This window comes from Balaenoptera physalus (assembly GCF_965194825.1).
Source record: "Balaenoptera physalus genome assembly, chromosome: 6".
NCBI classification, from domain to species: Eukaryota; Metazoa; Chordata; class Mammalia; order Artiodactyla; family Balaenopteridae; genus Balaenoptera; species Balaenoptera physalus.
In genome coordinates this window covers 127,191,911-127,219,632 of record NC_138885.1, presented here as the reverse complement: position 1 = coordinate 127,219,632, position 27,722 = coordinate 127,191,911, and the positions used below count along the sequence as shown (strand labels likewise).

Sequence of the window (27,722 nt, the reverse complement as noted above, 5' to 3'; positions counted from 1 at the left end):
ATTTATTTATTTTTGGCTGTGTTGGGTCTTCGTTTCTGTGTGAGGGCTTTCTCTAGTTGCGGCAAGTGGGGACCACTCTTCATCGTAGTGCGCAGGCCTCTCACTGTCGCGGCCTCTCTTGTTGAGGAGCACAAGCGCCAGACGCTCAGGCTCAGTAGTTGTGGCTCACGGGCTTAGTTGCTCCGCGGCATGTGGGATCTTCCCAGACGAGGGCTCGAACCCGTGTCCCCTGCATTGGCAGGCAGATTCTCAACCACTGCGCCACCAGGGAAGCCCAAGCACGGTATATTTCTACTCAAGATTGGGTTGCAGAGAAAACAAATTCCCCATGGTAAGAGAATGATTTGGGAGATCTTAGATCCTGTTCCCAGACCTAGCCTTTGGAAAACTTTGGGCACAGACTCCTAAGGAGTCCCAGGGGGATTGGAGTCCAGGAATTTTCATAAAGGAGTGAAGAAAAAAAAATAATCCCAGGGAGTTGGAGGAAGAGAACACAATGATATCTGCTGGATATGCATGCTAGAAATTACTGATATAAATACACTGCTGGGCAAGAGCCTATGGACGTGGTCAGTGAGGGAGACGGAGGTCAAAGGCCCAGGGCATGGGCGTTCAGCTTCCCTGTTGGGGGTGGGTGGCTTCAAATGAGCTCCCTGAGGTATGTCGCAGCCTTGGGAGCGGCTGTGATGAGGACAGTGGTTTTTATCGGACTCAGCTGCTCAGGTCAATTCGCTCAAGAAAAGGGAATTGACTGCAAGACTGCGTCAGGAACTGGGGGGGCTCTCGGGAAGGAGCTGGTTTTTTCATCCTCTCATGAGACCATCTGTCTTCCTCTTTTTGCGTTTTCCTCTCTTGGAAACAGCTTTTTCTGATTACTTAGCTTATCTGTTTCCTCTAAACTCAGGCTTGCACTTGGCCTTGACTTGTCCCAGTTTTCTAACGCCTGGCTGTACTTCAGGATGTACTGGGTGCATCCTTCCTCCCTCATCTCCCTTTCTTCTCTCAGTGTCCTAATTTCAGAGGACTGGTTCAGATGTTTTTGTACCATCCTCTGGCCCAGAGTTCTGTGTTACCAAGCCAAGCTCTGGGTTGGGTCAAGCTTTGATTATTCCCCAACTTTCCATGTGCCTGGGGAGATGGAATCAGGTGATGAAAACCTGGTCATCCCCCCAGTTAGGAGCCAAAGGTGGGGACTTAGGGGGCTCTGATACAGCACTCCATAGCACTCAACACTCCCTTCTTGAGAATAACAGTTGGCAGAATAAAGCATACCCTTTGAAAGGTACAGAAGTTTCGAAAAAGTTTCCAAGGTAGACATTCTCCCAAAGCTGTTGTTTGCATATGTTTTAGTGGCATTGCATTTGGGTTGTTTAGGCTTTTTTTTTTTTTTTTTTTGATAGACTCCAATTAGAAACATACGGTCTTGGCCACTCCTATGTGATGACAGCCTTTTATTTATGAGAAGATAGGTTAGAGGGTTGCTGTTCTGAGTGATGGGGTGTTTTTATTTGGTGTCATCAAAAGCACGGTTGAGACCAAAGGTTTTTTGCCTTTAACACAGGCAGTTGCAACAAAGGAAATCCTCGTAGACTGTTGTGGGTACCATGTGTGACAGCCTTTTGGGAACTGTAGGGTGCTGTACACACCGCTGTTCACGGTGTCCAGATGACAGCCAGATGGACCTTTACTTAGCTGTGACCTAGGAGCTGCACCCTAGGCTGGAGAACAGTCCTAAAGTCTCTGCGACTCCTCTGTAGCTTTGTTTTCAGGCTAGACAGATGCGTGGGGTGAGCAAGTAGTCATGTTAGGCTTGCTCTAGGTAAAACGGGTGAACAAGGCAGTGGTTTTCCTTTTTGCAGCTCGTCTAATGCAGAGAGCCCCAAACTGAGGTATGTGTACCCTTGGGAGACCAAAAGATTCTTAAAAGTTATGCAAGCAGCTTGGACAAGTAATTAAAGGAATTAATTTCTCAACTGTTAACAGATATTCTTTCTTAGGATAGTTCTATCTGAAAATGGGCCTTTGGGCTAGGTTCTCACCACCCCTTTCACAACTGTCCTTCTACTTTTCAAAAGAAAGGCATACCTCCACCCCATTCCTCTGCCCCATCCATCCCAAATGTTACCAGCCTGCTTTGTCCAGACTGTTTGTGGGGCCGGATGAAGGGTTTTGAGAACAGAAGGCATCTACCTTCTGGGCTGCACATCCCGTGGGCCAGCTGGTTTCCCACTTTCTGTTTTCATCACGATTGAAGGAAGACTCTATCAACTGGTAGATCTTTCAAAATGATTCTTGATGATAAATTCTATATTGCTTTTCATATACAACTCAAGAGAAGTTCTCAGAATTGAGTGACATTTGTGTTACAAATTCCTTCCATTCACAACTTCTGAACTTTGTGAATAAGTTTTATTAGGCTTTACAGCTTTAAAAATTAAAATGGAAGTAACATTGTTGCTGAACCTGTCTCATTCCAGTAAGAAGTATTATTACTCTAGGGCTAAATAAACTAATTGAGAAACAAAAAAGCCCACTTCATTCATTGCCAGTGACATTTCCAATATAATTTCACTTTTAATGTTTAGTAATTGTTTATAAAGATTTAAATTTATTTATGTTTTTGATGAATCGTATACTACTAATAATCATAACAGTAAGTCAATCCAGGAGAAAAATCTTTTTTAAGATTCAGAGATTTGTGATCATAAGAAATTTAAAAAATATTGAATTTATATATATTTTTGTTGCAGAGAAGTGTGGGGTGATCAATATGATTTTCAAGTATAAAATTATATTGCATAAGGATATATGTGGGGGAGTGGAATGTCAATACAAAATCATGAAGAAAAATAATGTTAAAAACCGTGTGCATGTATTTTATACTGATGATGGTGAAAATCAGGTTGCCTGGCATTGTGATGTATTGGCTACAGCTAACATAGTGCTGCAACAGTTTTATTTTATAGCTAACCATTTACAATGTTCCAAATTATACTCCTTGCAATAAAAAGAACAAAGATTTTATATGTTAACTTTAAAAAAGGAATAGAGGGTTCAAATAGGTTTTTCAAAATTCTAATGGAAGTTTGAGAGCAGAAAAGTCTGAAGGCTGGGGTGTCAGTTGAGAGAAGGGACATATGTTGGAGTCCAGAAATCCAGATTCTGCCATTTATTAGCTCCACAACTTTGTACAACTAATTAAACTGATCCAGTGTTCTTTTTTTTTTTTTTTTTTTGGTTGTGCTGCGGGGCTTGTAGGATTTTAGTTCCCTGACCAGGGATTGAACCCTGGCCCATGGCATTCTTAACCACTGGACAGCTGCCAGGGAATTCCCCAGTTTGCTTTTCTTACGCAATGAAAATAATACTTTTCTTAACTAAACTGTGGTGAAAAGAGGTGACTTGATTGTGGGCAACACTCTAGGCAGAGGGTCCTACGTATAATCAGTAAGTGTTGGTTTCTCATCACTTCTTCCAATGCCATTATGATTTTTCTCTCCATCTCCTTCATTCTCCCTTCTTCTACCCTCTTGTATATTCAAAATTAGCCTCATCTTACATCCCCTATTAAATATATTTGATTCACATTTGAAAGGTCCCAGAGTGTCTTCTATAAGTCCATTCATCCAATAGATATCCATTGGGTACTTATTATATTTCAGAGACTATTATGGCACTGGGGATAAACCTGTGAATAAAAAAAAGATGAAATCCCTATTGTCATAGAGCTTATATAGTAACTAAGTGTGTGGTGATGGGAATGCATTGGCTACTCCCAGCATAGCAGTGTCCTCTCACTGTTAGTTAATGTCCTTTCACATTGGACAGTCCCACTGACTAATGGGAGACCAGTTAGGTTCCTGTAGGTTGGTTCAGCTGTCCATTCATCCATTCATCCATCTGTCCACCCAGCCATCTTTTCAATTAAAGTGTACTGAGACACTCCTAGGTGTTAGGGCCACCATCAGACATTCTTACTCTGAAAGGTGACCACAGCAACACACTATTTTAACAAAATCCCCTGATGCACGCTTTATCACAATACGTCTGGAGACTAATTGCATGATGTATCTATTTTTTGGTTAAAATGCAAATACCTCTGGTTTTCTTTAATTTTTGACTGTGTTTCCTATTTGTTTAAAATATCAAATACATTTTGAATGATTCAAACCAATTTGTGTCTTCCTCATAAAACAATAATTTGTTTTACTGAGACTTGCTTCTGGAATGCAAGTAAAAAAATATTTAAAGTGATGGATTTAGGGATGGGAGAAGATCTAGGTACTCAAAGTGATTCTGTTTCTACTTGGTTTTGAAACTATCATGGAATGTTGTTCCACCACTTACTTGGAAAACTAGTCTCTCATAAATGCAACACTGAGTTAGTGTATCCAGATTTTATCCAGAAGTTTAAAAATAGTTTGTAACATTCTACACTCCCAGTTTCCTTCTCGCTACCCAATTCTTACAGATACAGGTCTTCAGAGAAGCCAAAGTTTTAAAGATGAGACATTTCAGTTCGTTCAGCCAAAGAGATCTTTTATCAAAGCATACAGTTCTTTGAGTCAAAATATTTTTTCTTTTTTAAAATTGAGATAAAGTTCACAAAGTAAAACACACCACTTTTACTCTTTTAAAGTTTATAATTCAGTGGTTTTTAGTGTTCTTAGAATGTTGTGCAACCATCACCACTATCCAGTTCCAGAACATTTCCATCACCCCAACTCTCCCCTTCTCCAACCCCTGATAATTACTAATCTATTTTCTGTCTCTATGGAGTTGCCTATTCTGGACATTCCATATACATGGAATTATACAGTATGTGATTTCTTTCACTTGGGATAATGTTTTCAAGGTTCATCCATGTTGTAGCACGGATTGGTACTTCATTCCTTTTTATGGTCGAATAGTATTCCATTGTGTGGATGTAGCACATGTTGCTTATCTATTCATCAGTTGAAGTGAGTCGTTCCCATTTTTTGGCTATTACAAATAATTCTGCTGTAAATATTCATGTACAAGTTTATGTGTGAACATATGTTGTCTGTTCTCTCGGGTATATACCTAGGAATGAAATTGCTGGGTCATATGGTAACTCTATGTTTAACTTTTTGACGACCTGCCAAAATGTTGTACCATTTTACATAAAAACATGTTGATATGTATTTGCTGTATGTAGGCAAAATGTGTATTTCTATGCTAGGGGATTCCTTTTTAGTTTCAAAAAATAAAAAAAGCACTTGAAAGAATTGTAGCTTGGCTTTTTAAAAGAAAAGATTAAATAGAAGAAAATTCCCCTTAGCAAAATGAAGCAATATTTTTTTTACAAGCATTACATGCATATATCTTTTCATTTCTCAAAAATATATTTATGATGTAAAGAATTTGAGAATATTTTTACTTCTAAGAATTAAAAATTAAGTATTCAGTTTAACCATTGCTAAGAAAAGATTGTTATGTCAAAACACTGTTGAAGTTCCCCTTTAGAAAATATTTCCATCACTAACTCTGAATGATGAAAGTAATTATTTTCAACATTATAATGCATACTCTGTTTTAAGAGATATATTTATATTTAACATATACAGACTTTAAACCCAGGACATAGAACCTCACTTGTAGATGAGAGTCTTCTGGAAGAGAAGAGTGGCAGAATTTTTTTTAAGTACCAAGATTTGACTATGAAGTAATTCGTGCACATGGCATTGGTAAGGCGCTCTTTCAGGTGGATCAAGCCCTTGGCCACAGATTCCTGGTGAGTGTCCTCAAGTACGATCACTGGCTTTTATTTAATAATTTCCCCTAAAGGTTGGTTCTGCAGGTGTAAATTATCTGAATGCTTCACATGTGAAAAAGCCCAGTTATTCCAGAAATCTATGGATTATGCCTGCTGCCATTCTGTGATTCATTTTTATTATTAAACAGCAGTCCTCTCTCCTCTCCGCCAGTTGCACCCACATGTTCACCCAATGGGAGGATGCACAAGGCCACAGATTCTTGCTCTCCTATTCACTGGGTTTGAATAGCAAAAACCTTCTCATATGTCCAGAGCAGCAGGGTCCCTATGACTAGGAGAGTTAGGACAATGCACTTCATGAGTGGGGTAGGCAGAATAATGACCCCCAGAGATGTCCACATCCTAATCCCCGGAGCCTCTGAATGTGCTCTGCTATGTAGCAAGGGGGAATTATGGTTGTAGATGAAATTAAGGTTGCTAATCAGCTGACCTTGCCATGGGGAAATTATCCTGGATTATGTGGGTGGGCCCAGTATAATTAAAAGGGTCCCTAGAAGCGAAAGAGGGAGGCAGAAGAGTGGGAGTCGAGAAGGAGATGTGATGAAAAGAGCAGAGGTCAGAGGGTTGCAGCAAGGGAGAGACTCAACTGGTCACCGCTGGCTTTGAAGGTGAAGGGACCATGTGCCAGGGAATGCAGGCAGCCTTTAGAACCTGGACAAAGCAAGGAAACTGAGTCTCCCTTGGAGCCTCCAGAAGGAACACAGCCCTGCCAGCACCTTGATCTTTTGCCAGTGAGACCTACTTCAGACTTCTGACCTCCAGAACCATAAGAGAATAAATTTGTGTTGTTTTCAGCCACTGAGTTTGTGGTCATGTGTTACAGCAGCAGTAGGAAACTAATATGAGATTATTATAGGTGACTAAAAAAAATGTTGGGAATTAAGACAGGGAAATGTTAAATAGTGAAAAATATGAGAAGTTTTGGAGCTGATGAACATGTACTGATGGGCAGTGAAGGGAGAGAGGGTGATGGGAAGGAGAACGCAATTCTTTCAGAAATGCAGCCAAGTCTTATTTATTTGGAGCGATAGTGAAGGAAACTGCAAAGTACTCTTAATTTTGAATTGTTCTTTAAAGAAAAAAGAAAGCAACCGCACTCCTAAGCGTATATCTGGAAAAGATGAAAATTCTAATTCGAAAAGGTAACATGCACCCGTATGTTCATAGCAGCACTGTTTACAATAGTCAAGACATAGAAGCAACCTAAGTGTCTGCCGACAGATGAATAGATAAAGAAGATATGGTGTATATATATACAATGGAATATTACTCATCCATAAAAAAGAATAAAATAATGCCATTTGCAGCAACATGGATGCAACTAGAAATTATCATACTAAGTGAAGTCAAACAGAGAAAAACAAATATCATGTGATATCGCTTATATGTGGAATCTAAAAAAATGATACAAATGAACTTATTTACAAAACAGGAACAGTCTCAGAAAAACTCACAGACATAGAAAACAAACTTATGGTTACCAAAAAGGAAAGAGAGGGGAAGGATGAATTAGGACTTTGGGATTAACAGATACACACTACTATATATAAAATAGACAATCAACAAGGACTTACTGTGTAGCGCAGAGAACTATATTCAGTAGCTTGTAATATATAATGGAAAAGAATCTGAAAAAAATGTGTGTATCTATATATCTGAATCACTTTTCTGTAGACTTAAAACTAACACAACATTGTAAATCAACTATAATTTAAAAAAAGACAAACATAAAAAAAGAATTGCCTTATTATTTTAAAAACCTGCTGTATAAAAAAAAAAAAGGAATTGCCTTATTTTTAAATATATTAAGCAGCAGGAGCAACAAATGGGGGATGGGGTGGGGGGAGAAGGGACCGTCACAGGGATTCAAATCTGTCCTAAGTGCCACCTCCGAGCCACTCTGCCTACAGCCTTTTGGGCATGTTATCCAACATTTCTGAGTCAGTTTGCTCTGGTGTAAAATGTGGAAAAACCTACCCTGCCTACAATTCTAATGAGACTATATATATGGAGGCCAAAATTGCTATAAGATGTAACCTGTCCTTATTTACAAATGTCCAAAGTGATAATGACCTGATTAAACAACAGTTGTTGTAAATACTTTAATTTGATTTAAAACAGTTTATTCCCTCTATTTAACACGTCTTTCCCCTTTTTATTTTCTGATTTACTCCATTACTACACTGAAATGCCACCCTGGCCTTTACTGGAATTGTCATGAATTCCATGAGAAGGGTCGCGGAGAAGGGGGACTTTAGTGTGGAGGCCAGTGAGTGTGGGCCGGACCCACCCCCAGTCTCCCATCTCCTAGCCTGGGTCTCACGCAGAGGCACGGCTCTGTAGATTTCTGTAATGCTTATCAGCATCTCAACGCAAGAAGAAGGGGCCGAGGATGGAGAAATAAGGCTCCTTTGGACAGGAGGTTTCAGAGAGGAGAAGGCTCTACACGAAAAGAGGGACAAGGGTGGCAGAGAAGTCACAGCCCGAGTCTGGGCCCCAGTTCTCCTCCCATCCAAGCTCTGTTTTAAGGATTCAATGTGATGATGGATGTGGAAGCTCTTGGACAATCATAAGCCCGAGGCAAACATACGCAGTTTTGAGTGGTTGTCCTAGTCACTGCAGGCTGCTGTGACAAATACCATCGACTGGGTGGCTGATGAGCAATGCAAATTTATTTCTCACGGTTCTGGAGGCTGACAGTGTGAGACCCGGGCGTCAGCATGGGCGTGTTTTTGTGAGGACGCTCTTCTGGGTTGCAGACTGCTGGCTTCTCATCGTATCCTGACATGGTACAAGGACTGAGAGAGAGCTCTCCAGGTCCTCTTTAGAAGGGGAATAATCCCATTCACAAGGACTCCACCCTCATGACCTAATACTCCCGAAGGCCCCACCTCCTAACACTATCACATGGGGGTTAGGGTTTCAACATATGAGTTGGGGGAGGACACACACATTCAGTCTTTTTTTGGTTGCATCTTTCCTGTTAAAATTTATAATAATGATGTTACCCCAGTTGGATTTCTGCCTCACTTATAAGACCCTGAACTACCTAACTCTCCCCTGACTTGTTCGTATTGTTTCCCAAACCGTCTCCCCAGTCCAGTTAGGTTTCTTCCATCCTCCCTCCTTCCGGCTGGTTCCACTTAATAGCACCCAGGATACACTAGTCTTTGCAGCAGTTCCTGGACAAAGCTGCCTCCTTCCAGCTCTCCTCTAGTTTTCATTCTGAGAGTCGCCTCCCTCCACTCATCCGTCCATCCAGATCTCACCTTCCAAGTGTCCGCACCGTACCCAGAACAATGAGGACCACACCAAAGGGTGTGAGTACTTGACTGATTAAAAGGAGGAAACGTAGTGATGACATCCAGAGAGAGGATAACATTTATCTTGTCACTTGTGACAATCAACTGGCCACAGTAGCCTTATTGGAAACTAAAAAAAAAAGGTTTCTGGAGTTAATTCTTGTGTTCTTTTTCTTTTTAGTTTGTTGTGCATTAAAACCAGCAGTTTAAATTAATCTGCGTTTTTGCTTTTTCGTAGGTCGCTCGTACTTATTCTCTTTTCTGTACAACATGCGTACGGGGTAAGTCCATTAATGAGCTCTGATTGCATGTTGAAAATTCACTTTATTGAATGAATCATTTTTATTATACTTTTTTAACCATTTTTAAAAATGCAAGTATAGTTAATTTACAATATTGTGTTAGTTTCAGGTGTACAGCAAAGTGATTCTGTTTATCTATATCTTGATTCTTTTCCATTATAGGTTATTACAAGATATTTAATATAGTTCCCTGTGCTATACAGTAGGTCCCTGTTGGTTATCTCTTTTATATATAGTAGTGTGTATATGTTAATCCCAAACTCCTAATTTATCCCTCCCCTCTTTTCCCCTTTGGTAATCATAAGTTTGTTTTCTGTGTCTGTGAGTCTATTTCTGTTTTGTAAATAAGTTCATTTGTATCATTTTTTTTAGATTCCACATATAAGCGATATCATATATTTGTCCTTCTCTGGCTTATTTCACTTAGTATGATAATTTCTAGGTCCATCCATGTTGCTGCAAATGGCGTTATTTCATTCTTTTTTATGGCTAATATACCATTTATATATATATATATATATATATATATATATATATATATATATATATATATTTATCACATCTTCTTTATCCATTCATCTGTCGATGGGCATTTAGGTTGCTTCCATGACCTGGCTATTGTAAACAGTACTGCTATGAACATTGGGGTGCATGTATTTTTTCAAATTAGAGTTTTCTCTGGATAAATGCCCAGAAGTGGGATTGCAGGATCATATGGTAATTCTATTTTCAGTTTTTTAAGGAAACTCCATACTGTTCCTCATAGTGCCTGGACCAATTTACATTCCCACCAGCAGTGTAGGAGGGTTCCGTTTTCTCCACACCTTCTCCAGCATTTATTATTTGTAGACTTTTTGATGATGGCCATTCTGACTGGTGTGAGGTGATACCTCATTGTAGTTTTGATTTGCATTTCTCTAATACTTAGCAATATTGAGCATCTTGTCATGTGCCTCTTGGCCATCTGTATGTTTTCTTTGGAGAAATGTCTATTTAAGTCTTCTACCCATTTTTTATTTGGTTGTTTGGGTTTTTTTGATATTAAGCTGTATGAGCTGTTTGTGTATTTTGGAAATTAATCCCTTATCAGTAGCATCATTTGCAAATATTTTCTCCCAGTCCGTTAAGTTGTCTTTTCGCTTTGTTTATGGTTTCTTTTGCTTTGCCAAAGATTTTAAGTTTAATTAGGTCTCATTTGTTTATTTTTGTTTTTATTTCCATTACCCTAGGAGACAGATCCAAAAAAATATTGCTGCGATTTATGTCAAAGGGTGTTCTTCCTATGTTTTCCTCTGGGAGTTTTATAGTATCCTATCTTACATTTAGGTCATTAACCCATTTTGAGTTTATCTTTGTATATGGTGTTAGAGAATGTTCTAATTTCATTCTTTTACATGTAGCTATGCAGTTTACCCAGCACCACTTATCAAAGAAACTGTCTCTTCTCTACTGTATATTCTTGCCTCTTTTGTTGTAGAGTAATTGACCATAAGTACATGGTTTTATTTCTGGGCTTTCTATCCTGTTCCATTGATGTTTATGTCTGTTTTTGTGCCAGTACCATACTGTTTTGATTACTGCAGCTCTGTAGTATAACCTTAATTCAGGGAGCATGCTTCCTCCAGCTCCATTCTTCTCAAGATTGTTTTGGCTATTTGGGGTCTTTTGTGTTTCCATACAAATTAAAAAATTTTTTGTTCTAGTTCTGTGAAAAATGCAATTGGTAAATTGATAGCGATTGCATTGAATCTGTAGATTTCCTTGGGTAGTATAGTTATTTTGACAACATTGATTCTTTCAATCCAAATACATAGTATATCTTTCCATCTGTTTGTGTCATCTTTGATTTCTTTCATCAGTGTCTTATAGTTTTCAGAGTACAGGTCTTTTGCCTCCTTAGGTAGGTTTATTCATAGGTTTTTTTTTTTTCTTTTTGATGTTATGGTAAATGGGGTTGTTTCCTTAATTTCTCTTTCTGATATTTCGTTGTTAGTGTATAGGAATGCAAGAGATTTCTGTGTATTAATTTTTCATCCTGCAACTTTTCCAGATTCATTGATGAGCTCTAGTAGTTTTCTGGCAGCATCTTTAGGATTTTCTAGGTATAGTATCATGTCATCTCTGCAAACAGTGACAGTTTTACTTCTTTTCCAACTTGGATTCCTTTCATTTCTTTTTCTTCTCTGATTGCTAGGACTTTCAGAACTATGTTGAGTGTAAGTGGTGAGAGTGGACATCCTTGTCTTGTTCCTGATCTTAGAGGACATACTTTCAGGTTTTCACCATTGAGTATGATGTTAGCTGTGGGTTTGTCATATGTGGCCTTTATTATGTTGAGGTATGTTCCCTCTATGCCCACTTTCTATAGAATTTTTTTTTTTATAATAAATGGATGTTGAATTTTATCAAAGGCTTTTTCTGCCTCTGTTGAGATGATCATATGGTTTTTATTCTTAGTTTGTAAATGTGGTATATCACATTGATTGATTTGCAGATATTGAAAACTCCTTGCATCCCTGGGATAAATCCCACTTGATCATGGTATATGATCCTTTTAATGTATTGTTGGAGTTGGTTTGCTGGTATTTTGTTGAGGATTTTTGCCTCTGTGTTCATCAGTGATGTTGGCCTGTAATTTTCTTTTTTTGTGATATCTTTGTCTGGTTTTGGTATCAGGGTGATGGTGACCTTAAAGAGTGAGTTCAGAAGTGTTCCTTCCTCTACAATTTTTTGGAATAGTTTCAGAAAGTTAAGTGTCAACTCGTCTCTAAATGTTTGGTAGAATTGGCCTGTGAAGCCATCTGGTCCTGGACTTTTGTTTGTTGGGAGTTTTTAAATCACATGCAATTTCAGTACTTGTAATTGGTCTGTTCATATTTTCTATTTCTTCCTGGTTCAGTCTTGGGAGATTGTACCTTTCTAAGAATTTGTTCATTTCTTATAGATTGTCCATTTTATTGGCATATAGTTGCTTGTAGTAGTCTCTTACGACCCTTTGTATTTCTGCAGTGTCAGTTGTAACTTCTCCTTTTTCATTTCTGATTTATTGATTTGAGCCCTCTCCCTTTTTTCTTGATGAGTCTGGCTAAAGGTTTATCAATTTTGTTTACCTTTACAGAGAATGAGCTTTTAGTTTCACTGATCTTTTCTCTTGTGTTCTAGTCTCTATTTCATTTATTTCTGCTTTGATCTTTATGATTTATTTCCTTTATGATTAAAACCTTTGGGTTTTGTTCATTCTTCTTTCTTTATTATACTTTTAAACAATTCACTCTCTGGAATTATTTTCTCATCTGTAAAAATGAAGTGTTGGATTAGATGAGCTCTAAGGTTTCTTTTATATTCTACAGTTAAGACTGATTACCAAATTGCATAGGTATTAGAGATTTTTTTTGTTTTATAATATAACCCTTTCTTCAAAACTTTTTTCAGAGTGGGCAGGAAGCAGCTGGGCCATTACAAGATTAAATCAAGAAGTATGAGACTAAATTTGAACGTTTTAATTCTGGAGAAGGATAAGCCTAGAACATTCCGTAATAAGCCCTCTTTCTTCTGCCTCCTCGCTAGAGAATCTAAGTTATTAAACCCAACTTCAGACATTTCTAGGAAATCCTACTAGAGGCAGCCTGTAGTCAGGTTCATCTTGAGAAAGCCAGACTGGTTTAAATCACTCTAGTGAACACGTCTGTCTATCCATCCGCTAGCTTGGGTCCACCCGATCCAGCTTCGGTGATTTCAAGTTATCATAGGTCTTCGCAAAGTGAATCAAAATAGAAAGTTGCCATGCATTCTCCTTTCCCTTTTAGTCAGGAGCAAAAGCACATGCATTAAAGAATAGGACGCCCTAGGTTCTTGGCTCTGCCATTGCTTCATCTCTTAACCTATTCAAGACTCAGTTTTCTCCTGTGGGAAGTGGGCATGATAAAATTTGCCCAACTTAGTTCACAGGCATTTCAGAGCATCACCTCAAATAATGAACAGAAACATACTGAAATATTTGTGTGTGAATTATTTTTTCTCTTATCTGACTTTTCTAAGTTTCTTTTGTATTACATTCTTTTTTTTTCTATTACAAAAGTCTACAGAGCACTAAATTTTACTTCCTTTGTTTCTTATGTCTCATATAAGTGCATATAACTCCTGAACCAAAGATTATTCTATCCTGGACCTTCCTACCAAATTCTGGTATGCAAAGACTCTAGAGATTTCACACAGAGAGTGGCTATACTGTAGATGGGTTTTAAAGGTAGAGAAATAAATTGATGCAATCTCTATGGAAGGCAATTTGGCATTATCTATCAGGATTTTAAATGCACATGCCTATTGACATAGCAGTTTCCCTTTTTGGAATTTATCATACATATTTATTCTGACTTATGCATAAAGGTATATGCACAAGAATATTAGTTTAAAGGTAGTGTTTGGTAGCAAAAAAGGGAGATAATGAAATGACCATCAATAAGGACTGATTAAACAAGTTATAGTACTTTGGTGGATAGTCATATGTATTAATTCAGAATGATTAAGTGAGAAAAGCAAGGTACAAAGAAATATACCATTTGGGTAAAAATAAAACAAGGACAAAAATCACCAAAAGTGTGTGTGTATGTGTGTGTGTGATCATTGTGTAAATATGCTCATAAATGCCCAGACACGGATTTGAAGAGAGCGATTACCTTTAGGGGAGGGAACTGGGGTCCAGAGTTGGAAGATAAAATGTCTTTTTCCATTACACTATTTTGTACTGTTTGAATTATCATGTGCATATGTTACTTGTTTTGCCAAAAAAACCCAATAAAAGTAAAAAATGCAAGACTGATTACTAATCTGGAAGTTAGTAAAATATTTTCTTTAACTTTCTATGCAACGAATATTTGTTTAAAAATATCTGAGATAAAATAGATAGTGACTTTTCTTCTCTTTGAAGAAGAATAACACTGGTTTTTGAGAATGCCACTGTATTCCCAGTGAATGTGGTTTATATTTTGGACGTTGACTTGTCTGAGATATTGTCTTGATCTCTTTTTAATGGGATTATACAATCTGTTTCTGAGGTGTAGTTTCTTCCTCTATAAATGCCTCCCCCCTTTAAAGTGATGTTTTTTGGGATATGTCTGATGTAGAAGAACTTTGTAGGGACTAAAATCACCTTGCTTTTTTCTTTTATTGGTCCAAGTCAAAGCTTTACATGTGTTCCTTTTTTAGAATTCTGCTAATCTACTTTAAACTGATTCTTGTCTGAAATTTAATTTTGCTACAAACATCTCAATGATGCTTGGCACAATTAAGTTAAAAAAAAAACAAACTTGCCTTTATTTTCAAGCCATCTAATCAACTGACCCTCTTTTTTCTCTGGTTGTTTTGATATTTCACTGAACACATAGTAATGAATCCCAACCTTAAATGAACCCAAGTGTTCAACCTAGTTATTTTAAGTGCTTTCATGCTGTCCTGACCTGGCCCTGAGCATTTAAAAAATTGTTTTTACCTAATCAGGGTTTTGAACTTATTGTTTCTGCATTTATAGATAACAGGGTTCCTCAAAACTCAAGAGGCATATGTTTCTGAAACTTCAAATACATTTTTTTAAACTTAAATTATCTAATTGCTTGGCTCTTGTCAAGGTTCGAATTTTTATATACTTTTAGTGACCCATAAGCGTTATGTTTATAAAGATGTCTTTTTTATGAATGCTTAATTTCAAGATTCTTTATTGTGTCCGCACATACTTTTCAAGAAAAAAGAGGTCTTAATTGTATGATTGAAAAGAAAAATGCACGCTGCTTGGACTCCTTTCCCTCCCATCACATATACATTTGTATGTATACATTTGTGTATTTCCTGTATACACATGTATATTCATATATATTTATGTACATAAGTATGTTTGTATATTTATGTATATATATCTTCTATCAGAACTGTACATATTGGTTCAATTGTTTTATGTTTCCCCGTTATATGTTGGTCTAAAGGCTAAAGTCTACAGTGTTGTTAGTTTTCAAAGATCTATCGGTTATAGAAGTGTGTGGTCCTATCTACACCCTCGGCGCCTAGCACTGAGAGCTGCTTTACCACCTCCTCACTCTCAACATGCAACCCTGTCTGTGAACAAATGCTCAGTGCATTTTCACTGCAGGTGCATGATGCTGGCTGTTGTTAAGGATCTACTTATGGAAACAGTTCCTCTGGGACTATACTTCTGTATTGAAGTGACTGATGACTCGCCATGTACATAGAATTTGTGAGAAAAAGGGGCTGTTTCTTCCCACAGGGCGTGCGTGCGTGTGCGTGTGTGTGTGTTAAAGTTAAGACAAGATGCGACTGTGGGGTCACTCTCTAAAGAGAGTTGAAGAAAAGCTAGCTAAAAGTGGGGAAAGTGCTCAGATTATTCAAGTCCAAGAGCTTTCTGGTTGAGCCACACATTAGAGGGAGCCATCTTGGAGTATCGGCAAATTGTAGGAAGAACAATTTTAATCCGAGTCCAAGGCTATGACTGCAGTTCTGACCCAGGAGGGCCTCCCTGTGGGACACATGCCCTAGCTGATCTTGGAGATAAAGTAAGAGGGTCTTATTGAAAAAAAGCCAAGGGCTTCCCTGGTGGCGCAGTGGTTGGGAGTCTGCCTGCCGGTGCAGGGGACATGGGTTCGAGCCCTGGTCTGGGAAGATCCCACATGCCATGGAGCAACTGGGCCCGTGAGCCACAACTACTGAGCCTGCGCGTCTGGAGCCTGTGCTCCGCAACAAGAGAGGCTGCGATAGTGAGAGGCCCGCGCACCGCGATGAAGAGTGGCCCCCGCTTGCCACAACTAGAGAAAGCCCTCGCACAGAAACAAAGACCCAACACAGCCATAAATAAATAAATTTAAAAAAAGCCAAGCTTATAATTTAGATACCATTGTGGTGTCTAGTTGTGTACACAACTACATAGTTAACATTCTAAGATTGTTCACAACTTGGTAAATGAAGTCTTACCGAGAGAGAGATTGCAGAAGATTCTGATTAAAGCAGAGTAGCTTCAGAAGGAGGTTTTTTTAAAAAAAAAATCCTGACTCACATAAACTTTTATCCTGCTCACATAACCATCAACTATTTTATTATCAAGCCACAGTGTAAGTTTTTTGCCTTTTTATATATCAATATTAGTCTTTTCACAGTTTCAGAGGTAAAATTATACTGTGACATTCTCATGAGTTAGATAAACCAACAGTGCTTGTTATAAGGTATATACCATGGACCCATCGAGGTGATGAATACTGGTAAACTAAAGCAGATTCTTCACTTTCTAGGGTGGAAAGAAGTTTACTGGTCCCTGCGGAGGAAGAGATTGCTCTCTTTGCCAGTGCTTTCCTGAAAAGGGGTCTCGGGTAAGTGATGTAAAAATCAACATGGACAGTGGGAGAGGGAAATGGGAAATTACTAATCAAAGGGCATAAAGCTTCAGTTACGCAAGATGAATAAGTTCTAGAAATCTTCCGTCCAGCGTTCTATCCGCTCTCATCAATAATGTTTTGTTCACTTAAAATTTTGTAGAATCACGTTGTACAGAAAGGATCCTGGTGCAAATGGTCTATGCGGGGTCGCCATTATTGATATTCATGTTGTATATCAACATTTTAAAGGCTCTGTCTGAGAAGTTCTGCAGTGAGTTAAAAAAAAAACCTACTTAACTTTGTTTAACGTAGTGTTTCCAGACATTTGACCACATGACTTGTTTTTGGACAACACCTATTAAAATCCCGTGGAATAGTGTTCTGTAATCGAAGTGAGAGCTGCATTTATCATGTGCTTCTTATGTGCCAGGCACTGTCCTATGTGCTCAAAATGCTTTAGCTCACTGATCCCTCACAACAACTCTCTTCCCATCTTATGGTACCATCTTTGCAGTGTTGAAGACTTCAGCACAGAGCAATTGAGCTTCTTGCTCAAGTCCACCCAGGATGGTGCTCTTGATGACTACACCCGATTCTCTGCCCTGAGACGCACAGTAACCCTTACAGTATATAGTGTCTCTTACACATTTACTTATGAACCTCTCTCGTATATTCTGACAGCAGCAGTTGGCAGGCACTAACTCAGCTGTGCTGGAGTATTAGATCAAACCATCCTTTTGATTAAAAATACTCCCACAATCTTACAAGAAAAGAGTGTGGTTCAGAAGTTTTGGACAGTTTTTGAGTCAGATCAGTGATCGTTTTGAAACGTGTCCAAATCGATCCCACAGGGCTGTGTGTGACACTCAAAAAACACAAATCAGTAAAGATGAGTCAACAAGGAGGTGAAATGTTACCTTTCCGAGAGAAAGGACCATTTTTTTCTCCCACAACATTGCTTTATCGTCACACCAGTTGTGTGAAACATGTGCAGGTCCTTCGTTGTGTTCTTGCTGTAAGCAGCTACCTTGTTGAGCTGAAGTTATGGCAGATCGCTTTCTGCTTAAATGGATTTGTTTCTTCTTCAATAAAATTTTGGTGATCAGAATTTATCTCGAGCTTTTTCCAGCCACTTTCATGATATAATTTAAAAACTGCATTTGCCAGGAAACAAAGTTAGGACCCTAAAAAAGAGCAGAAGTGCTTTAGCTTTTTTTCACGTCAATGGACACAACACTCAGGAAAAAAGCCTGGCGTTTGTGTGAGGTTGTCCATATAAATGTGCCAAGATTTTAAGACCCTTTGAGCTTGAGGCCCAAGAAAAATGTAGTGATCAGCTCCGTGGCAGGAATGGGATGGGGACACCACAAAACAAAAAGGGACAGTTGTTTTGATGAAGCCGGCTAGGTGTGGTCCTCTGATTTAATGATGTTGGGACATTTTTTTTTTTTGCTGTCGCAGCTGGATGGAGGGGGGGGTTGCTGCTGGTTCTAGTGAGTCACAGGCCACGGATGCTCTTCAGTATCTACAATGCACAGGACAGCCCCACATGAAAGAACTGAAAGAACTAGCCATCCTCAAATGCCAGTAGTGCCGAGGTTGAGAAACCCTGCTTTAATCCTACAGCAGCTCTGCGAGGCCAGTAGGATTATTACCAATATTTCCATTGGTCAATACAAGGAATCTGGGTTTCCAAGAATTTTAAATAACTTGCTAGTATGTGGAAGAGGCAGGAACCACCTCCTGGTATTTGGTCTCAGCCCCCGAGTTTGCCCCATGATCAATGAGAAGAGGATTACACTCAGGTTCAAACACCAGTTTTAGCCTCAACTTTTGGGAGCCCTAGTGGCGGCTTGAATCTGCCCAAGCCTGGCAGTTTCCTCTGCCCAGTTTTCTCATATTTACCTGCTTGGTGCTTTGTCTTCTGTGTCCTTGGGCCGTAGAACCATCGCAAGCCTTTGCACGTGTAGAGGATGCTCTGTCTCTCCCATCACACAGTCTTCAGCGCCGTGGGTCAGGAGGGGTCACGGGGGTGGGCTGCGCCCCGCCCCGCTGTCTGCGTCCCTGCTTCTGGGTGGTCAGGGAGAACTGCGTGCGGAGTACCGCCAACCTCTGCCCTTCCTGGCACAGATGGGTCCTTTGTGACGGCCCAAGTCGCTGGTGATGTTTCCCAGCTAGGAATTTGGGAGCGTGGCTTGTGCATACCCGGCAGGTGGTTTGGGAGGCGACCAGCCAACTCGCACACCATCTCTCGAGCCGCAGTGACAGCTCAAGGTGCACCATAAAGATAGGAACGTACCGAATTACAAGGGTTGAGGCTCTGCCCAAGGCAGCACAGCCCATGAGTGGGACAGCCAGACTTTCCTAAGAAGGAAATGATTCCTCTCGTATGGTTGAATGGCTGAGTGAGTGGTTTGTTCAGCCCCAAATCAAAACTGCTATGACTACAGCGAGGGTTGGGTGCCAGGCTGGGTGAGGGTTTCAGCTGGAGATGGAAGCTGGGGTTTGAGGTGGAGTTGGGCTGCATCAAAGGGCAGGAACCAGGGGGGCTCCTTCATCTCACCGCTGTACCGCTGGAGGCTCACAGCCCAGCCGCAGCACGTGTTCTCATCAGTAATCACTGTTACCTCCCGTTGGACCATCTCCTGCTGCATCATCTGGGCCACTCACTCTCCCTTGAACATAATCTAAATATTCCCACTCCTCTACCTTTTTCTTTTTTTAAAGGAATAATTATAGTAGTTTTTATTGTAATATTCATATATGCTTATTATAGACCATTTAGGTAATACTGGAAAACTTGAAGGCACAAAATAAATCATCCATGGATTCACTACCAAGAAGCAATCACTCAATATTTATTAATTTTTTGACATACCACCTCTACCCTTTTCTGGAAAGCCTTCCCACTTCCACTCGGCCTCCATCTTTCCTGCCCTCCCCAAAGGAGCTCAGAAGAGACGCTGCCCCCATAAGGCCTCCTGCCTGTCCCAGCCGGTGTGGATGGGTCCCCCCCATGTGAACCTCCTTCCCTTCCGTGATGCTTCTCATACCCTGACCTGGAGCTCTGCTTGGGTTCGAGTGTGGATACGTCTGACCCTCTTGATTAGATTGTCAGCCCGTGTTCCTTAAAGGGGGCTGTGTGGACACGTGCAAAATGTTTATGCTGGCTCCCGGCCCATAGTGGATGCTCTAGAAATAGAAGTTGCCTATGTTTGTTTCTCCTCTTTGAGAGATGGGGGTCCTTTTTTGGTATTTCTTTGAGGTGATCACAGTAGATGGCACCTAATAGGTAGTTAATACACATAAATCAATAACTTAAAGTTCAGAGCTCAGCCTGGACAGGATTTGGGAGCCTGAGCTGGTGGCCACATGCAGCATGTATGTGGGGACCCCCGCCAAGTCCAAGGGAAACGGGGACGGAATTAGTGGGAAGTCTCTCCCCCGAGTCTTTTTTCCCCACACACAACATGTAAACCTGTTAGTAAGTGACCATCTCACAGAGTTCAGATTTTCCTGGAATTCAGGTAGGGCCAGAAATAAGCACTTTGAGCCACAGAAAGGAGCATGACCGTTGCTGTACTCAGACCTTTTAAAGGTTCAGTAGCATCCTGCATTCTCAGTGTGGGACACTGGGGATTACCCCTTTGGTCTCTTTGGTTTTCAGAGCCCTCACCTGGGAAATAAGGGTTCGTACTGGAGGGCTGGTCCTGTCCCTCCCAGCCCTAACACCCTATGGTTCTGTGATGTGTGGCACAACTTTTCACATATGACAGCGATTTAATTGGCTTCCAAAATACTTTGTGACTCTGCCTAACGTTTACCCAAACCTCATTATGGTCCCTCTTTAAGGATATGAATGAGGTGGACTTGGGCAGGATTTTAAATTATTCTTTATCCGTTTCAAGGGAAGAATCTCTGTTTCTTTGATGGAGGTCTTCTTGTAGGGAAAATTACATGTCTTCATAGATTACGATGGGGCCTTTTATAAATTCTGCTTTAGTAACTAGTTTGATAATAAGGACGCCTTCTATACTTTTTTCCAGAATAAAATATATTTGTATTGTTTTCCATTCAAGGGAGTCTAGTAACTGTTAAGTCAATAGAACTTTACAGTTTGGTAGTTTTATACACAAGAAGGTCAAATGGCTTAAAACTCAAGGCCTGTCTTAGTTTTTTTGGTTTGAAAACCAAAATCACACATTAACAATCCAGTCTTTCCTTTGGGACTTTTAAATCACTAAAATATATACAAGTATCTTTCCTGCAATTTCATTCACTTGTCCCTCACACTCCTAAGAGCTTGCATTCCATTATAAAAATGGAATTTCCTTGGGTAGTTTTAACTGTTGTTAACATTTTTCATATCATTAAATTATTTGCACACAAAGTTCTAGAATTCAACCTCTATATCACTCACACAGCTGCATTCTAGTACACTCTATAACTGTAGCCTGATAAATGGTTCAGAGCAATTATTTTCATGTCCCAAAGTTTGCGTAAGTCAATTATGTTATATTTTGATAGAAGCAAGCTCCAGTGACAACGGAGAAGTTGGCAAACTTGGTCTGTCACCACCCCTTCGTGTTTTGGTTCTGATTTCTTCTTTTTCTTGCTGCTTCTTTCTCCTCCAAGGACCAACTCCCTAGCTCATTGTGTCTCTACTGGAGAATTCTCTGATAGATGCTGACACACTCAGCTGCCTTCAGGGGACAGCAGGTGACCTGAGTGAGGGGCCCTGGGAAGGGACCTCAGCCTTGGGGCCTATGAGGAGCTGAGCAGGGCGCTTGTCATGTAAAGGCATCAGAATTAAGAATTAAAAAAAACAACAACATAGTGCCTAACAATTAAACAAATTTCCTGGTAGAATTCAACCCGCCACGTGCCAGCTTGTAACTGGTTTAGCTTGTTGAAGTGTTCTACTTGTCATTAATATTAAGCTTAAATTTTGAAGAATGGAAAACTTGCAGAAGTTAAAAGAATGAATCTTTTATGTCAGTGCATGAGGAAGTATTTCTGAACAGGGTATGGGAGACCCGGGTGGTAGAGGGGGAATACATGCCTATCATTTTATATTATTTGGCCTATTAGCTGTCACTATTAGCTGATATCTATACAGAGGAATAACTCCAACTAATTAACATGGCTTTCAGCATGCTTGACAATCTCTCTCTTTAGATCCAGCATTTGTGCTTGAAAAAGGAGAGAAAACAAGCTCATATTTGCCTGCTACTTTTATTAAATAATTTGCCAGTATTATTTACCAAACAGGCCAAGCGTACAAAACCTCATTGAGGAATCCTAGTTGCAGAGGGGGTCTGAAGGTAGATTTTGGCATCTCTGCCCCAGTCAGTCACCTCATTAAATGGGCAGTGATTTGCAGCCTGAACCCTTGGTCTCCTGTGTGGAGTTCAATCCCATAGCAACGATGATTGCTGAGCTCTGCGACCCAGTGTGAACTGTGGCCAGGCGGGCGCAGAGCTCAGCAAATGTGGGACTAGGCTGAACTTGAGAGGATCAAGGTCATTACCAAAGTGGAGTCAGCCTTTGTTGTTGGTGAGAAATAAGGTGCATCTCAGAGCAGGGCGTATTCCACATAGGAACACGGGGAGTGGTGTTTGTGATTCTGAGAATACCTCTCTAGTGCAAAGAATTACAAAGTTTTTAGGAAAGAGAAGTGTATGTCTCCTTTCAGATACCATTTTCAATAAGTTGCCGAGAAATCCACAGGAAAACAGCTATGTCTCCAAGGTGCTCTTTTTTCACTCCTCTGTCATACATACATGAACTTGCAATTCACTCAGCAAAAAAACATTCATTCATTCCATTCATTCAGCAAACAGCCATTGAGCATTCACCATGTGCCAGGCATCTGACGAGGCTGTGAGGCCTCGGGGATAAAGAGGACCAGTCCCTGTGGCCTGGAGCTCGGTTTCCAGCAGGAGAGACAGATTCACCTCCCAGCCATTATTTCTGGGTGCCTGATGAGTGCCAGGCGTGGGGTGGTCTAGGTGCTTGGGATGCATCAGGGAAAAGAACAGACGAAGATCCTTGTGCCCTCCCCAGGTGGATTATTTGGTGCCCTATCTTGATTTTGCCCTGGAGCCCGTGTGTGTGGTAGATGGTGCCGGGGAAGCTTGGACCTGGTGGAACCGGCGGTCCCCTAGCAATGGCCTGGTGGAAGCATGGTGTGTTCATTCCTAGGGCTGCTGTAACAATGACCACATATCTGGTGGCTTTAGACAACAGAAATTTATTTTCTCACAAGTTCTAGAGGCCAGAAGTCCACCAGCAAGGTGTCACCATTGCCATACGCTCTCCATAGGCAATAGGGGAGACCCCCATTCCCTGCCTCTTCCAGCCTCTGGCGGCTGCTGGCGTTCCTTGGCTTGTGGCTGCATCACTCTGATCTCTGCTTCCATCTTCACATCAGCTTCTCCTCTGTGTGTCTGTTTGAAATCTTCCTCCATGTCCCTCTTATAAGGATACGTATAATGGCATTTATACCTGGATAACGCAGGACAAAATCCTCATCTCAAAATCCTTAACTTTATCACATCGTTTGCCACCTAAGGTGATATCCACGGGGTCTGGGGTTAGGGCGTGGACATATCTTTTTGTGGCCACCCTTCAAACCACTGCAAGTGTTTGGGCAGAGAGAACAGCCCCTGCTGAGGCCCTGAATTGAGAAGGAGATGGGGTGGTATGTTTGGTGGACCAAAAGGTGACCGGAAAGGTTTGATGATGCAGGTGAGGGAGCAAGTGGTAAGGGATGCAGTTGAAAAAGCAGATACAGTTCATCCTGAAGAATAAGCAGAGGATTCGAAAGATTTTAGGAAGAGTAGAAACAGGTTGAATTTACGTTATAAGAAGATCGTTCTGGCTGCTCTTTGGAGAACACAGTGATGGTGGTGCGAGGTGGGAGCAATATTAGGAAAAACGTCAGGAGGCCACTGTAGCTGCCCTGGTGGGAGGTCACGGTGCCTTAGCAAGGGCGTGAGCGTGTGGGGGGAGAGGATGGGTGTCAGGAATGTTTGGGAGGCAGACTGGTCGGGAGGAGAAGGAGACTCCATGCGGGGTGGTTGGGGGGTAGGTGGTTAGAGGCGCCCAGGACGCCCAGGGCGGTGAGAGCAGCTGTGTGGGTGGCGGCCTGTGGCCGAGGAGCACGTTTTGGGGGATGATCATGAGTCCAGCTTTGCATGTGGATGTGTGGCCGGGGCTCCTGAAGGGCATCCGGGTGAGCGAGGGAAATAGAGGGGGTGCTGAGTTGGATGTCATTGACCCCATAGAGATGGACAAGTTTGCCCAAGAGAAAGCGAGAAGAGGGCAGGGCAGCCCAGTGGAGTTGCAGGGGCAATCCCACCCAGCCCGCCTGCCCCAAGAGGAAGGGGAGCCAGCAGCGGAGACACAGGCAGGAGAAAAACATGGGCAGGGCCAGGGGCAGGGACACCAGGAGAGCAGAGCAAGGAAGAGGGAGGGAGAGATGCCTGGGTTCAAGCTTCTCAGGCGCCGACCAGGAGCTCTCAGCGCTGCCTGTTCTGTTCCCACAGCAGGTGTGCGATGCTGGGCTGATGTTATGCCGTTTCTAAAAATGGGAAAACCACTCTTCCATGACCTGGCTCGAGGGGTGACCTTATTTTTTTTTTATTGAAATATGGTTGATTTACAATGTTTCAGGTGTACAGCAAAGTGATTCAGTTTTATACACACACACACACATATTCTTTTTAAGATTATCTTCCATTTTAGGCTATTACAAGATATTGAATATAGTTCCCTGTGCTATACAGTAGGTGGGGGACCTTATTTATTGTTCTGTGGCAAAGCCGTGTCTTCTAGTTCTCAGTGCAGTGTTTTTTTCCCACTGCACCAAGCTGCCTCTTAAGAAAACAGCTGATCTTTTTCTTATATTTTGTATCTGTATCATAGGACATGATGGATGTTTACTACACTTATTGTGATAGTCATTTCATGATGTGAGTTAAATCATTATGCTGTACATCTTTTTTATCTTTTTTGTTTGTTTGTTTGCCGCACCGTGCGGCTTGCAGGATCTTAATTCCCCGACCAGGGATCGAACCTGGAACTCAGGAATTCCCACTGTTTTATTGAGATATAATTGATACACCACACCACTGTATAAGTTTAAGATGTACAGCATAGGGAATTCCCTGGTGATCCAGTGGTTAGGGCTCCACGCTTTCACTTCTGAGGGCCGGTTCAACCCCTTGGTCGGGGAATTAAAATCCCACAAGCCGTGTGGCACGGCCAAAAAAAAAAAAGAACCTGGAAGGAAAAAAAGATACAGAAAATATAGCTTATTAATCGAATAAAAAGACATTAATAAGTGAGTTTTACCTGACTGGTTTGGAAGACCACATTATTGTCCTGCTTATGTTTATGAAAAAAAATAGTATTCATTTTACATCCATTAAAAAAAAAAAAGAACACAGCTGAAGATCCTGAGTCAGCATTACTACAGGCTAAACTGACAAATTTATGCCCTCATTGAGTGAGGTGAACTTAAGGTACAAGAAAATACTCTACCATTGCAGTCCGGTCTCCTTGGACTGTCCACCCTTTGAGTAACACCTTTTTGTTATTTATTTTATGATCCTTCTGGATCTCCAACAGTCCTTTCATCTGTGATAGAGGAGGACCCTGGAGGCACCAGCTCTCTAGCTGCGCATTGATTCCCGTTTGAGGGTTTAAGTGATGTTATAGTGCCACCTAGGGGCTGAATGGTTGAATTACAGCCAAGTGTTACAAAGGCAGAGGGGGGCTGCCTAAGGCTTCTTTGTCGATTTTAATAATAAAAGGCCACGAGTATATGTTTAGAATTTATACTGTGTAAGGCAGTAGCCAAGGTGCTGAGGTGGTAATAAAAATTTACACGGATTCCTGGCCTCAAACATCTTACTGGACGACATCACCCCAAGCAGATATTAAAGTAACATGCACAAAACAATAATGAAAACTAGGTGCTGAGCCTATTTAGGTATTATGTTAATTGTTTGAGGGTGGACATGAGAGTGTGTACCAGAGTGAGATTGATAAGGACTAGGGTGAAAAGGGAAGCATGTACGACTCTGCTTCCCCAGGTGGTAGCCAAGTGGCCTTGGGTCACTTGCTTCATCTCTCTGAGCCTCAGCTTCCTCATTTCAGAAGGAAAAAGTAGATACAGGATGGCTTTTTGCTTTAAGGATGTAAGGATTCCATGAGAAGAATGCACAGTGCTGTGTCAGTGCCCAGAATGGAGTAAGTGCTCAGTGAAGGGTACGCTAACCTCATCATCATTGCTGTCATCATAGTTTTGGTTGGAGGAAGGTTGGATTTGAGCTACAGATGCACAAAGGCTGCTTTTGCCTCAGGCAAACAGAAGGCGCAAGTGTAATTGGAGCAGAGGGTGTAGGTGTGGACACACAGGGACTAGGGTTGGCTGGGGTGGAGGAAGGTAGACTGTGCTCATTGCAGGTGTTGATGGAAGCAATAACACAGCAAAGGGAAGACTGAAGGTCAGTTGACAGTTACATGTGGAAATGGGGAGGAGACTGGAGTTAGAGAAGCTGGGAAGGCTGGTGCTTGTGTCCCCCACCTGAGATGACCAGACCACGACCCAGGGTCTGCACGGTGGGATGAAAGCAAGACAGACACCTGAGATTTAATTCAAAGAAAGATGCGATAGGCTTGGTCTTGGGACGGAATGGATAAGGAGGGAAAGCGGGATCACCAAAGCTGACAGCTGCGTGGGGAGTTTAAATGATGGAAGGAACCAGGTTGCTGTCTGCTGAGTCAGGGAAGAAAAAGGCAGGGAAACTAGTCTGGGATGATGAGCTCACCTCTGATATGATGAGTGTAAATTTACAGGGAAGAAGATTCAAGGAAGTTTCTAGAAAACAGAGATAGAGGATGGGACTAGAAAATTAGATTTGAGAACCACAAAAATGGAGGTCTTTAACTCATTTGATGAATACTATTGTTTCCCCCCCAAAAAAAACTTCATAAGAGAAAATAAAATACATCAAGATAAAATTTTTAAAATGTTTACAAATAAGATAAGGCTGGAAGCAGTTGAAATGTCGTGATAGGCAGAGTGTGAGTGTGGTTTAGTGCAGGGACCCTCCATGGTGCCAGGATGACACCGTGGAAGGAGGTGAGGTTTGGAGAGAAACTGACTGATCCAGGTGTGAACTCAAGCTCACTAGGCACCTCAGTTTGAGTAAGTTATACCCCCCTAGGCTTTCCTCATTTCTACAGGGATAAAAATCTCAGTGTTGCTGGTTGGATTAAGGGAGGAAAGTTATGGTCACTGGGAGGTGCATAACCGAGCTTAATAAAGAAATACCTTCCCCTTCCTGTGACCCTTTTGATGATCAGTGTCATGATCTTATTGACCAAGGGTAATTTGGAAATTTATGTGTAACTAGTATAATAAAAGCATCTTTCTTACTCATTTGTTTGTTCGTTCATTCATTCATTCATTTATACTTCCTTGCACTGATTCTCTGGTTAAAAAAGAGCAAGAAGTCGTTGCACAAAAAGTGTGTTTGTACGTGCATGTGTCATTGTGTATCTGTAGCTATTTCTCCCCATCCTCATACTGCTAAAATGACAAAGGATTTCTTAGATTTTTGTCATTCCCCATAGGGTTTGGGCCCTGGAGGCAAGCAGATCAGTGGCAGCCCAAAAGGCTGTTGTGGAGATTTGGGTTTTAAAAATGTACATATCCTCTTATCTGTTGGTCTCGTCTACCAAGTGTTGTGAAATAAAAATAGTTTGATCTTAGCCCAGCTCAAGAAACGTGCCTGACACAGACGATTAACAAGGGAGAATCCTAAAGGAATGTTCTGGCTTCAGAGAGTCAGGCAGGTGTAGGATTCCACGTCCACTCCGATTGCCTTCATCCTTTATTTGTACAGCTGGCCCGAGAGCCCAGTGCGCCTGTAGC

General features: G+C 41.1%; 1 protein-coding gene across 6 annotated transcripts in view; it reads left to right on the top strand.

Moving 5' to 3' along the window:
• COL4A4 (collagen type IV alpha 4 chain) overlaps nucleotides 1-27,722 on the top strand; it is a 135,501-nt gene that overhangs the window by 11,749 nt on the left and 96,030 nt on the right. For all 6 annotated transcript variants that reach the window (XM_082464605.1, XM_082464606.1, XM_082464608.1 and 3 more), the window contains exons 2-4: nucleotides 5,589-5,755; nucleotides 9,338-9,380; nucleotides 16,691-16,768. In XM_082464605.1, coding sequence (XP_082320731.1) covers nucleotides 5,700-5,755; nucleotides 9,338-9,380; nucleotides 16,691-16,768 — 177 coding nt within the window. In that variant the 5' untranslated portion in view covers nucleotides 5,589-5,699. The remainder of the gene's footprint in view (nucleotides 1-5,588; nucleotides 5,756-9,337; nucleotides 9,381-16,690; nucleotides 16,769-27,722) is intronic.